Source organism: Aphelocoma coerulescens, chromosome 5 (genome assembly GCF_041296385.1).
Source record: "Aphelocoma coerulescens isolate FSJ_1873_10779 chromosome 5, UR_Acoe_1.0, whole genome shotgun sequence".
Classification (NCBI taxonomy): Eukaryota; Metazoa; Chordata; class Aves; order Passeriformes; family Corvidae; genus Aphelocoma; species Aphelocoma coerulescens.
Genome location: NC_091019.1, coordinates 30,685,352 through 30,697,971, shown reverse-complemented (window position 1 = coordinate 30,697,971; position 12,620 = coordinate 30,685,352). Strand labels below are relative to the sequence as shown.

Below are 12,620 nucleotides of genomic sequence, written 5' to 3'. Positions count from 1 at the left end.
ACTAGAGATTTGTTAAGTTGGATGTCTTGTCATCACACCCTGCAGAATGGTTACAAAGATTAAAAGGAGATTCTCAGAAAATTTCAAATATAAAATAGACCAAACACAAGTCATAATAGAGTGTGCTCAACAAAGAGCCAAATATTTCTTCCTTAATTCTGCTTTAAATTTATATGCAATAATTGGATAAACTTGTGAAATTTGTGGTACTGAGCCACCCAGTGGTTACTTTGAAAAAGCAAAATGCTCTTACTTCAGCAACACGAATCAACAGGTTGGATGTTCACGTACCAAACAATACAATGGTAGAAAGGAATACATCTGCACCGCTTCTGTCTGCTCCGTATCCTGAATACAAAACTGGGCATCCTCCAAAGACAACCATCCTGGTCTATAGATGTCCTGCCCATGACATTTCACCAACCTGTCTCTTCCTGAGGGCTACAAACTGGAACAATCAATGCTTTTGATAAACTCTCAATCTTACTCATGGAACAAGAGTTTTATTCTAAGTGGGACACCAAAAATAGGGAAAGAACAGAAAATCTGAACAACATATTTATATCATTGAGTATCGAGAATATATTTGCTATCATTGAAACATGGTTTGCAAATCAGTAGACCTGCCATATATCAGTCCATTCCCTGCTTTCCCACAAAACCACATCAGTCATAATAAACTGTAACTTAAAAATAATTTAATTTCTTGATTGGAACTCCTATGGAAACATAAGCTTGGACCTAAGATTTTATAACAAAATTAAAAGCAAGAAACTGAGCTTTTGAAATCTAGTGCTTTTATTGAAGTTTTATAGTCATGTACAAAATACTGTGTTTTATCAAGATGCTTACAAAAATGAATAAAGATACTATAGTAAGTGTAAAAGAAATATCAAAACAATTTTCCATTGAACATACAGGCTCCAAGGGACTCCAATCCAACTATTTCAAAAAGGAACTCCTTAACAGGCTTCTCAGCACCCTGTCTTCCTATGAGCTACTGCTTATTGTCCTTTTCTTTCATAAATAGTTGGAGAACTGTTACTTACTAACAGAAATATAACTACCTACAAAGTCTCTGTTGGATTAAAAGACACCCATGTTGCAGTTTTCACAGAAGACCCTAAGAAAGTAGTTCTTTCAGTAGTCATCCTATTTGAGAAAAATGATTTGTTAGGTTAAAGATAAGCCAAAGTCCAAGTCAGCAGTATTGCATACATTGTTAGAATACACTTCCTTTTGCAGTTTTTCCCATTTCAGTATTTGCTCTGTCAGCTCCTCCAACTCTATCATGAGCACCTCTGTTTTTGACAGTGCGGTGTCCTGAAACAGAAAAGGGTTGGATTTAATCTCTATACATCCTGTCAGTCTATCAGGACATAAAAGTAACTTAAACAACCAAACAGCATTGCATTTTTCATGCTGGAGAAGACAGCAGGTTCAGTTCTTTTACTACTCACCATATTGTTCATCATATGTGATATCTGAGGCATGCTTCTTACAGACTGCAAATGGCTTTCAAGCTTCTCAATGAAAGTCACAGCTTCTGTCAGCAACTCTACTATACACCTGTAACCAAAAATGAGCTCAAAGGTTGTGCTAAACAACAAGAATTTAATACCTATAAGCTCTTTTTTCATTGCCCTGCTTTTCTTAGTCCCCTTCTCCAGCTTTATGCAAGTTCCTTACCATCTAATTAATTTTTCTGCAATTACACTTCTTGCATGACTTAGCAACAAGCAGGGCAGGAATTACAGAAATGACTAGCCACTTCTTCAGTACTTGGGCTAGATTTTTAGACCATAAGAAGAAGGACTATACTTTTAAAACATGCACTATGCATGTCTGGGAATCATTCATGCTTAGTTCTAAGCAAGCAACAGTGGAAGGAAGATACCCAGTGCTAAAGTAACAACTGGTTGGGAGAAGCATAACAAACCCCGCATGTAGCACATTTGTTTAAAACAATACATCACAACTTGTTCTGTAGACTTCTGAAGACAAGACCAATAACGTAAGTAAATATTCATAAAATATGTATTAATACCTTCCTATGAATTTATCAATGAATAAACTACTAGCTTTTAGCTGAAGTTCTGCTACCATTTTTATGTCTATTTTTATCAGTGGAAAACTTAATGAAAGCATGGGATTTTTACTGTCTACTAGTTCAAATTAATTTGGATTCATGCATACAAGAACAATTATTTTCTGTGTGCCTACTTGTGAAAAGTAGCCTCAATAGGCAGGCTCTCTTGACATCTGTGTTTTATCAGTCTCTTTCTGAGAGCCCTCTTCTCTTTTAGTATGGCTTCCAGGTGCCTGTTCATATCTTGCAAAATTTCGCACTTTTTCCCTGTAAAATAAAATTGCAAAGTTGAACCTATTGTCCTGCTAAAACAAGAGCAAAATTTGTCCTGCAGACAGAAAGAAAAACACTGATCTATTGCAGTGGACAGCTTACATTCAAGACAGACATTAATCAGAATGGCTTTTGCTGGAGCATACATGATTTAGTATCAGCATGCACTCAAAGTCACCATAACTACTTTTTAGAGATATAGATATGTTGTTTTACATTATCCATATTCTTAAGTCAATTCTCTTTGAGATGAAGTCAACTTCTTAAACTAGACCATAGCACTGAAGTATTGCAATAGATTTCACTACCCTACCCTAATAGTGGAGAGTAGAATGCTTTTAAGTACCCATAAAATCATAGTGGAAAAAGTGTGAAATAATAGATGAATACGTATGTCCCCAACTGCTGAATTATAAATTTAAGTCAAGTTTAGGGGGAGAGAGATGCAGCAGAAACACACGGAGTTTCTGGAAAAGAAGCAGAGTAGCACATGCAGGCCAACAGTTACTGATGATCTCAGAGCTGATGCTCCACTGACCATGGAGAGCTGACCACACCTCCCACACTGTTTTGGAGAATGAGTTCCACACAGAGCTTCTACTGAGACCGTAGAGAGTGCAAGTTCAAATAGTATGGAAACATGCTTTAGATGTTAATGAAACACCTACCACCTCTAACAAGTTATTCAGAGACGACTGCTGCAATAACTTCTGGAAGTGTCATGTACTCAGATGAAACATTAATCTGCTGCTAATTTAAGACTCTTGGTTTTTCTACGGTACAACTGCACTTACCTAAGTAAAAATGGTGAGTAATGTCTGCTGTCTCATTCTCCAACTGCATCATTTCAGTTTCCAGTTTTATCTACAACAATAATAGCATCAAATGAAAATGCATTTTTACATACTTATCCAGATATTGTTGACTCTCGTGGGGTGGAGGAGGAAGTAAAAAGGGAGAAAGTGGCAGCATAGGAGAGAGCATGTGTATGAAAGAGAGCAAGCATTACCACAAGAACATGTTACCCTGCTCCCAGTGAGTGTCTACTACTAGGTGGGGCTTTTTTGGTCAACAAGAAAAAGACTGTTTAAAAAGACCAACTTAAATAATTTGGTGATTTGTTCTGGAAAAGACAGATCTTGCAATTCATTCCTAAACCACAGAATTTATGATAGAATGGCTTGGGTTGGAAGGGCCATTAGAGATCATCTAGTTCCAAACCTCTGCCAATGGGCAGGGATATCACCTGCTAGACCAGGTTGCTCAGAGCACCATCCAACCTGGCCTTGAACACTTTCAGGGATGGGGCATTCACAACTTCTCTGGGCAACCTGTTCCAGTGTCTCACCACCCTCACAGTAAAGCATGTTTTCCTAATATCTGATCTAATCTAATCTAATCTAATCTAATCTAATCTAATCTAATCTATCTTCTTTTAGTTTAAAACCATTCCCCCTTGTCCTAGCATTATCTGCTTGTGTAAAAAGCCACTCTCCCTCACTTTTTAAGCCCCCTCTAAGTACTAGATGGCTGCTGAACAATCCATGCTCTCTCAGCCTGTGTTTGTAGGAGAAATGTTCCAGCCCTTGGATCATTTTCATGGCCCTCTTCTGGAACTGCTCCAACAGGTTCACCTCTTTCCTGTCCTGAGGATCCCAGACCTGGACACAGCACTCCAGGTGGGGTCTCACAAGGGCAGAAGAGGTGAATCCCCTCCCTTGCCCTGCTGGCCACGCTGCTTTTGATGCAGCCCACAATGTTGTTGGTTTTCTGGGCTGTGACTGCACATTGCTAGGTCATGTCTAACTTTTCATCCCAAGTCCTTCTCCTCAGTGCTACTCCTAGTAAGTTCATCTCCTGGTCTGTATTCATGTCTGGGATTGCCCTGACCCAGGTGCAGGACCCCACATTTGGTCTTGTTGAGCCTCATGAGGTTCTTGTGAGGCTACTTCTCAAGCTTGCCCAGTCCTCTGGATGGCATCCCATCCTTCTGTTGTGTCCAGTGCTCCTCTCAGCTTAATGTAATCTGCAAACTTGCTGAGGGTGCACTGATCCCTGTCTATGCCATTGATAAAGATATTGAAGAGCATTGGTCCCAGGACAGAGCCCAGATACCACTGGTCACCAGCCTTCAGCTGGACATAGAGCCATTGACCACAACTCTCTACCTGTGTCCATTCTGCCAATTCTGTAATCACTGGACAGTCTACCCTTCAAACCCATGTCTCTCCTACTTACATGTCTTGCAAAGCACTTTCATAGTCTGTGTAATGTCTAAACCAACATTATAAAATACAAGGCAGCATCTGGTTCAGGCAGTAGGAAATGTCTGAGGTTACTGCCTGCTAACCAACAATATTGCCTATAAAGAGGCACATTTTTGTGAAATTGAAGTCAACTACATATTCTTTCTTGTTCAGTTTCTTTAGAAAACTTCAGGAAACAGTCAAAGGTGCAGCCTGCTGAGTCCTTCTACTTATTCCTAAAACTTTTGTTTCACAGTTTTGTTCTTGATGACAACTCAGTCCACTGGGGAAAAAAGTGCCAACTGTTAAACAGCTGAACTGTTAAAAAACCACTCAAAACATGAGACAACATGACACGTGGCAGTCTGATACTTCATCAGAGCCCTGGATTACCGCCAGGTATCAAAGTGCTGAGTGTACACTGACAATAGTAAAGGCTGTACCTCATTGATTTCAGCTTCCGTGTTTACCATTTCTTCCATCTCTGAGAATTTCGCAAAGCATGGCGTTCTTCTACTAGTTAAATCCAAAGCCTCCTTTGAAAGTAAGACAACAGGAAAAATGCAATCAGTAGCAAGAAAGTACCGAGCAAATGCTCCATAATAGTTTCCCACAGTTTGAAGTTGTTCCTCTCCTGCGCTCCGCAATACAGCACCATTCACCCGAACAACGCCTAAGTCACGCTACTCCGCGGCGCCGTCCCCGCGGCCGCCGGGCCCGGGCGGTACCTGGCTCACGGCGCCCGCCGCCAAGCACCGCTCCAGCAGCACGGCCGCCGCCGAGCGCTGCCCGGGCTCCCAGGGCCAGGGCTCGCCGCCGCCCTGCTCCTCATCGCTCTCCACGTCGAGCCACGAGCTCCACTCCAGCTCCAGCTCGGGGTCGCCATCGAGCTCGGAATCGGACTCGAGCTCGGGGTCGCTCGCTCCGCGGGGCCGGGGCCCGGGCGCGGGGCTGGGGCTGGCGGCCTCCACGGGCGGACTCCCGGTGTCTCGCAGTGACGGCGGCGGCCGGGAGCGCCTGGGGGCCGCCATGACGGGCGTGGCAGGAACGGCGGTGACTCGCGTCCGGTTCCGGGCGGGCGCTGCTGGAGCGGCGGTTCTGGAAGGGCGGAGCGCGGGGGACGAGCCGGGGCTTTGCTGCCGCGGAGTGTCTGCCAGCGGCGCCCGGACAGGTTGGTTGAGCCGAGCCGGGCCGGGCCCGGCGGCCTCCGACGGTGCTGGGGTCGGGGCCGGAGCAGCCGGGTGGGGTTGGGGCGAGGGGACCGCGGCTTGCAGCCGGTCAGGGCTGGCCTGGCCCCTTGCCCGGGCGCCCGCTGCGGCACGGGGCGCATCTCCTGTCGGGCTCCCCGTCGCGGCTGGTTACGTGCTGTCCCCCAGGCTTCATTCCCCACCGCCCGGCTGCGAACCCGGCACTAATCCCGGGCCTGTGACTCGTGCGCCCTGGGATTAAACCCGCCTGGGGTTACGGAGGTGGGTGTGTCTGCTAAGAGACACGGCAGAGGAGTCAGTTCTCTAAATAGAATAAAACCCAAATAAAAACCCAAATAAAATAGTAGCAGTGTCGGCAGGCCAGCGCTGGTAGATGCCACAGAAATCACAGCCCGTCTACGTGGAGAATCTCCTTATGCTGCGGGGTCTCGAAAGAGGCAAAATATGGAAAATGTGCAGTTTTCCCACTTCATTTTAACTGTGCTTGTTGCATCGTTTCAGTAATCAAACTGCTGTAATGAAGACACCTTAATCTAGGTAAATCTAAGTAAGCCTTTAGACTTCTAGGTTCTAGCTATGAGGGAGATGAAAATGCAGCAGTGAAATGGTTCAATGTGTCAGAATGTTGTAGTGTTGGGGACAGTGCACGTAAAATGACTTTTTACATTTGCTTTATCACAGAGACTTTGGATTGCAGTTCTCTAGCACAGAGTAAAACTGGCTGACACCATTACTCAAACTCCGTGTGCTTGACAGAGAACTGTTAGGATGGGAAATAGTGCACTAAAAGCCCACCTGGAGACAGCACAGAAAACTGGTGTGTTTCAGCTAACGGGAAAGGGACTTACTGAGGTAATGTACTGGGGGGGGAAACATGGCTGTTTGTGTGTATGACTGACACTTTGGGAGAGAAATTCCCACTTCACTGTCATAATGCACTTGCATACCTGTATTTCTTGTAAACAGTCATGGAAAATAGTTCAAGTTTTGTTGGTTTTTTTTTCACTTTTGCTTGCCTTGTCTTCCGATTGAGGATTTATCTCTCAGGGCACTTATATACTTGTGAGCTTATGCTTTACAGTATGTATATCTTCAAGAAGTACTAGTTATGATGTTGTGCTTTTAGAAAATGTCTTTAAACTTGAGGGGGAAAATGTAAATTTTATAACCATATTGTTACTCAGAAAGATACTCCACAATTTGCCACATTTAGATACTTCCGTTGTATTTAATTGTAGCCATATGAATAGTCTGTACAGGCTTTTCATTGGGTTGGCAGCAAGCATCACAAAAGTTTATTATATTGGAAATTATCTTAACTTAGACTCAACTCCAGAAAAACACAGAATGTCCTGGAACCATAAATCCAGCAACAATTCCCAGGATAGCCAAAAATAACTCTATATTGCAGTAATTTTCCAAGACTTTTCTAACATACTTTCTTCCACTGTGCTACCTCCTCTCTTCACTTTTTCTCTGTCAAGCCAAAGGAGAATCAAAACCACTGGGTTATTCGCCAGGACTCCTTGATGGTGCTTGTCAGGTTTTTCTTTTTTTCACCTGAGTGCCAAGACTCAGTACCAAAGTGGTACAGGATGCAAACAAGAATAAGGAAAATGGTATACATAATTACTTAAAAAGGGAAGCAGGAGAAAAATTTTCAAATCATCCTCTGCTAAAATATAGAGCTATTAACTGGGTGTAGAGTATTTTAAATGGCAGGCATGTTTAAGAGAAGCACATAAGAGGATGAAAATGTAATGTTTTTAAATTTACTTATTTGGATGAAAAACAACTCCTTCTAGATGTTAGTGTTTTCTTTATACCCCTTTTCCCTACCCCAGATGAAATAATATTTTAAAAAATATGCGTTGAACAAATTTGCCAATCGCGCTGTGGTGATTGGACATTGTGATACATATGACAGTATGTAACAGTAACAGTCGTACAATTAAAATTTTAAGCTGTATGATGTGAAAATTCAACTTTTTATCAACTATTTAAACGCTGTATCTTTTCCCCCCCATAGTTTCCTGAAGATCTGCAGAAGCTAACAAGCAACTTAAGGACAATAGACTTGTCGAACAACAAAATAGAGCTCTTGCCACCTCTCATTGGAAAATTTTCCTTTTTGAAGAGCCTTGCTCTAAACAACAACAAACTGAGTATGCCTGCTAATTAATATCTCCACTGATTTTTAAAATAATAAGTTGTTTTCTCTATCAAAAACTAAATTTAATTATTTAACTCTCACAAGATGTAAACAGGGAGTTTAGTCACTTAAACTGAAATCTTTGGAATTCATGTACAGGATAAAAACCTCTAAATCATAAATTCTACAAAACTAGTTGCCACTTAGTGTATTATTAGTTTTACAATGACACGTGAGTACTTAAACCCATAGAGGTTTTGTGCTGTGACTTACCTGACGTGAAGGTTTAACAGTGTCAGATGGTTTACTACTTGCCTAGAGGACAGGTAATGAAGATTATATGTAGACAATGTTGCTGGCCATTCAGTGGTTGTTACTGTTTCTGTTAAACAAACATCCATCATTATGGAAAAATCACAATGAAGAAACTAGGAGTTTTATGCATTAATTATGTATTATCTGCCTTTTTGAAAAAATGACGATAATTTATGAACCTCATTGACTCTGGAGTGCAGCTTAGGAATGTTAGAGATTATACTCATGTGTAGGTGGAAAGAGGGATGAATGGATGACAGCAGACCTTACCTGGTGAGGTTTGTATGCTAGTATGACACACTATGAATTATCTCATAACTTAATTCTGAGCAAGCTGAGTAATACCTTTAAAGGGCAAAGGTGAAGCTGTGAATTTTGTGGTTTTTCAAGTGTCATAGAACCTGTTGGCAGAGTGTTAGTAAGGACTATAACTGACAGGCTAAAGTCTCCTGAACAGTGATTTCAGACTGTGATTTGAATGTCTGCCTTGTCTGCAGATTATGGAAGATGGTTAAAAAGCGTGTATCATCTCTGGGCTTAAGTTTCTGTGCAGGGATCTGTGCCTTCACTGGAAAATGGGGAGGAATTCAGTGAGAAATTACTTAAATAGCACTGTTCTTCATGCAGAAGCTTATTTGAACTAGATGGGTATGCATGTTTACTGCTCTTTAGGTCATATGTTCTTCTGTCATTTTTCTCTAGCTGCTTTACCTGAGGAGCTGTGTAAACTGAAAAAACTGGAAACACTACACCTGAATGGCAATCACTTGAGGCAGCTACCAGCTGAATTTGGACAACTTTCAGCTCTCAAAACCCTAAGCCTCTCTGGAAACCAGCTTCGGACTGTGCCTACACAACTCTCTGGTCTTCGCCATTTGGATGTGGTCGATCTTTCAAAAAACCAGATCCAAAATGTGCCTGACACTGTGGGAGAACTGCAGGCTATCGAACTCAATTTGAATCAGAATCAGGTCTGGTAACTGAGATGTTGTGGGCATGTAGATTTAGGACATGGTTTATCTTGGACTTAATACAGCCATGGAACATAAGATGAGACCATCAAAACTTTATAGCTAAAAGACATCTCCTGGACACAACACAAATGAGGAATCATAACTAGAATTTTTGTACCAATATATCCAACTGCCTGATTTGATTAACTAAAAAATCCTGAATTTAGTCATGCAGAAAATGATTTGAACAGTTCTTGAGTAGGAATGTGATAAACAGATGTGTAGGTTGCTTGTCATCATGGAATAAAAAAAAGTTATTTTGATTTTTGATCATTTGTTACTTATGTATTATTTTTAAGTACTTACTATTAGTACAGTATAGTTTACATTTACAATATGGCAATTGTTCTGTGTAAGTCTGAAACAGATCACTTTAATAATCACTGATCACTACCATTTTAATCCCATTTCTCTTTTTATTTCCACAAGATTTCCCAGATCTCAGTGCAGATCTCCCACTGTCCACGCCTCAAAGTCTTGCGTTTAGAAGAAAACTGTCTAGAACTCAGCATGCTGCCTCAGAGTATCCTCAGTGATTCCCAGATCTCACTGCTTGCAGTAGAAGGCAACCTCTTTGAAATCAAGAAACTCAGAGAACTGGAAGGTTATGACAAGGTTTGTGTTTTGTTTTGGGTTTTTTGTCTTTTTTTTTAAAGAAACTCCTGGTGAAGTCCTTACTCAGAACACTAAGCATTTATGCTGGTGAATAAAAGCACTAAATAGTCTGTTGGTAGTGTCATTGCTACTGGATTCATAACTAACTTCTGAAAACAACTTCAAGAGTTCTTCAAAGATAACTTTCTCACAGGATTCAGGGTCAATGTTCTTTCATCAGCATCTTTTGAAGGGTAGCTAATAATGACAGGTGTGTCTTCACTTTGATGGGATGAAAAACAATGGATTCTTTGTATTATACAGCATTCATAAGTATTTAGCATTAGTTCATCCTTAACACTGGAGATTTGACCATTAATCTGAATTGCAGCAAATGCCAGAAATTTTTTGGGGGTGTCTTTGTTTGAAATGAAAGCTCTAATAGTTATGCCTGGGATATAAAAATATGCTTTAGATGCAGACTGTTTTTGACTCTTAGAGCAGAAGCTTAGCTGCTTTAAGTAATAATGAATTCTCTATTAATTTCTGAAAAAATCTTACATTTTTTGTTTTCTTTGTAGTACATGGAACGATTCACAGCTACAAAGAAGAAGTTTGCGTGATTGCTGTTCTGACCCTGTATATTACCAGTAAGAAGACCTAGACTAGAAGCGTCTGCTTCACTGACTTAAACCAAGACTGATGAAGGAAATGATCAGAGTAGTCCTCTTCTAGTAGTCTGATACAGCCTGTTAAGGCCACATTGAATAAACTTGAACTAGAGAATTTAAGTATTGAACTGATGAACCTGCCCAGGGGCCAGTTTTGATTTTTGTGCCACAATAGCTTTTAACACAGTACATGTTCTCCTTTGTCAGGGCTTGTTCCATCACAGAGAAAGGGAACAAGCATTTCAAAGTGGCCAGTTCCCTTTTGTCAGGAAGCTGGCTGTTGATTTGTAAGAGGACTATTTCTTCTGGAAACATTTTTCCATGATAGCACATGGAAGTTCTACCACCAAAGCACTGTATGTCTTGCAGCAAGCACTGTTCTGCAGAGAAGAACTTCTACAAATGAGGTTTTAGTTTATAACCTGTATAAGTTTGGTTTGTTTTTTTTTTTATGAAGCACAAATAGTTGTGGTTAAGTTAAATGTTTTATTAACAGCTTCCAGTAAACAAATTGTGGTTTGAGCATCCTTTATTTATATTTTACTCTACAGGCTTTCTTTTCCCATAAGCAAGAATTGCACTACAGTCCATTTTTGCTTGAGCTGTATCAAATAAAAATTAGGTTCATCTTCAGTGTATTCAGTAAAAATGTATATCGCTAGAAAATATAATATCCTTGCACTGACTCCTTGTGTACAGAGCAATGCTGAAGGTTTTAGTTGTCAGCCCACTGCTGCTGCCTTATTACCAAAAGCACCTAGAAAGAGCTAAAAATGTATGCAATTATGTAACTTATACTGAAAAGGAAAATGTACTTGTATATTTTAGTAAATTATTTTCAAAAAATCAGTTCAAGTTTATTTGGTGTAACTGTTGTCATTTTAATAAGTAGTACTAAGATGTCACTGAAAGCCCTCATTTAGCTACCTGAGTCTGTCAGTTGTTGGTAACAGCTACACCTCAACATTACACCCATAATTAAGACTAGCAATAAGTGGTTCTTTCATGATGCTCAGAGACATATTTAGTTCCCTGACCCTGTTGCCATCTTATTTCAATTCTTACATAGTAATACTTAAGCGTGTTTTAGGGGACATCAGCTCCTTATTCAAAGGATCGATGTGAGTCATCATTTAACAGGGAACCAGTTGTACTAGCTATTATTTCATTAAAAAACTACTAGCTTCTTGTCAGAAGTAGCTGTCAGCTGACAATGTTTATGAGACTTTGTTTTGCAAGACATAACCAGGGACCTGCTTTAAGAACACGTACGTGTTACCATAATGCAAGGCTCTGCATAGTCAGAAATCTATTCAGCTTCATACTGATAGATTCCACAGATTATGACATGCAAATTTGAGTAGTGAATAAAGCCTCCGCACTTGTTCTAAATTTTAGCTCCTTCTACTTGATACCTAAATCCCATTTGAAGTACTAGCTTTTTTTTTCTACAGATTTGCTGTGCATGAGACATCAACAGAACAAATTAACTGTTAGCAGATTCCCCCTTTGTATTCACCAAAGGAGTGGTCCATCATCAATAGGTATGCACTTGGCAATACTGTGCTGTGGTGGCATTTTGGTTTTACTATTTTTTAACTGCAAGTATCTGTGCTCAGAGATGTTGCTTCTCTCATTTAGCGTATTTATGAGGATTCTTTTTTTCTATTCAACAACAATGTGTAAGAAGAGATGGTAGAGCACAACCGTTGAAATTTACGGAGTTAGCATTGCTATAAAAAAAATCTTACTACTGTGGGAAGTATTTAATTAAGTCAATATTTCTTTTTTGTGATCATTAGTACATTTAGAAACCTCTCAGTTGCTCAGTGTTAGGCTCCTTTGCTGCCTTGGAGTTATGACAGCTATCAAAGCTTTTGTAGAGCAAAATGGAGAAAGCACCATGTAAAATACTGATTGGAATCAAGTTAGTCCTAATTAATTAAACTTGTTCCAGAACAGAGGAAGACTGATTTCTGTTTCAAGGAAAAAATAACTTACTGATGCCCTTACCTGTTTTAGTTACATTCATTGCCGTGAGTTAAGTCACAGAGTAGAA

General features: G+C 40.4%; 2 protein-coding genes across 2 annotated transcripts; one reads left to right on the top strand and one right to left on the bottom strand.

Moving 5' to 3' along the window:
- Positions 1-775: 775 nt before the first annotated feature.
- HAUS2 (HAUS augmin like complex subunit 2) lies at positions 776-5,646 on the bottom strand. The gene is made up of 6 exons (XM_069017444.1): positions 5,337-5,646; positions 5,052-5,144; positions 3,157-3,226; positions 2,224-2,356; positions 1,461-1,569; positions 776-1,323 (listed from the first exon to the last, which is right to left on the bottom strand). The coding sequence occupies exons 1-6, from the start codon at positions 5,637-5,639 to the stop codon at positions 1,174-1,176; spliced, it is 858 nt and encodes a 285-aa protein (XP_068873545.1). The 5' UTR covers positions 5,640-5,646; the 3' UTR covers positions 776-1,173.
- Positions 5,647-5,694: 48 nt separating this feature from the next.
- Positions 5,695-11,421, top strand: LRRC57 (leucine rich repeat containing 57). Its single transcript, XM_069017440.1, has 6 exons — positions 5,695-5,779; positions 6,498-6,668; positions 7,846-7,981; positions 8,986-9,254; positions 9,726-9,911; positions 10,472-11,421. The coding sequence occupies exons 2-6, from the start codon at positions 6,585-6,587 to the stop codon at positions 10,511-10,513; spliced, it is 717 nt and encodes a 238-aa protein (XP_068873541.1). The 5' UTR covers positions 5,695-5,779; positions 6,498-6,584; the 3' UTR covers positions 10,514-11,421.
- Positions 11,422-12,620: the final 1,199 nt, after the last annotated feature.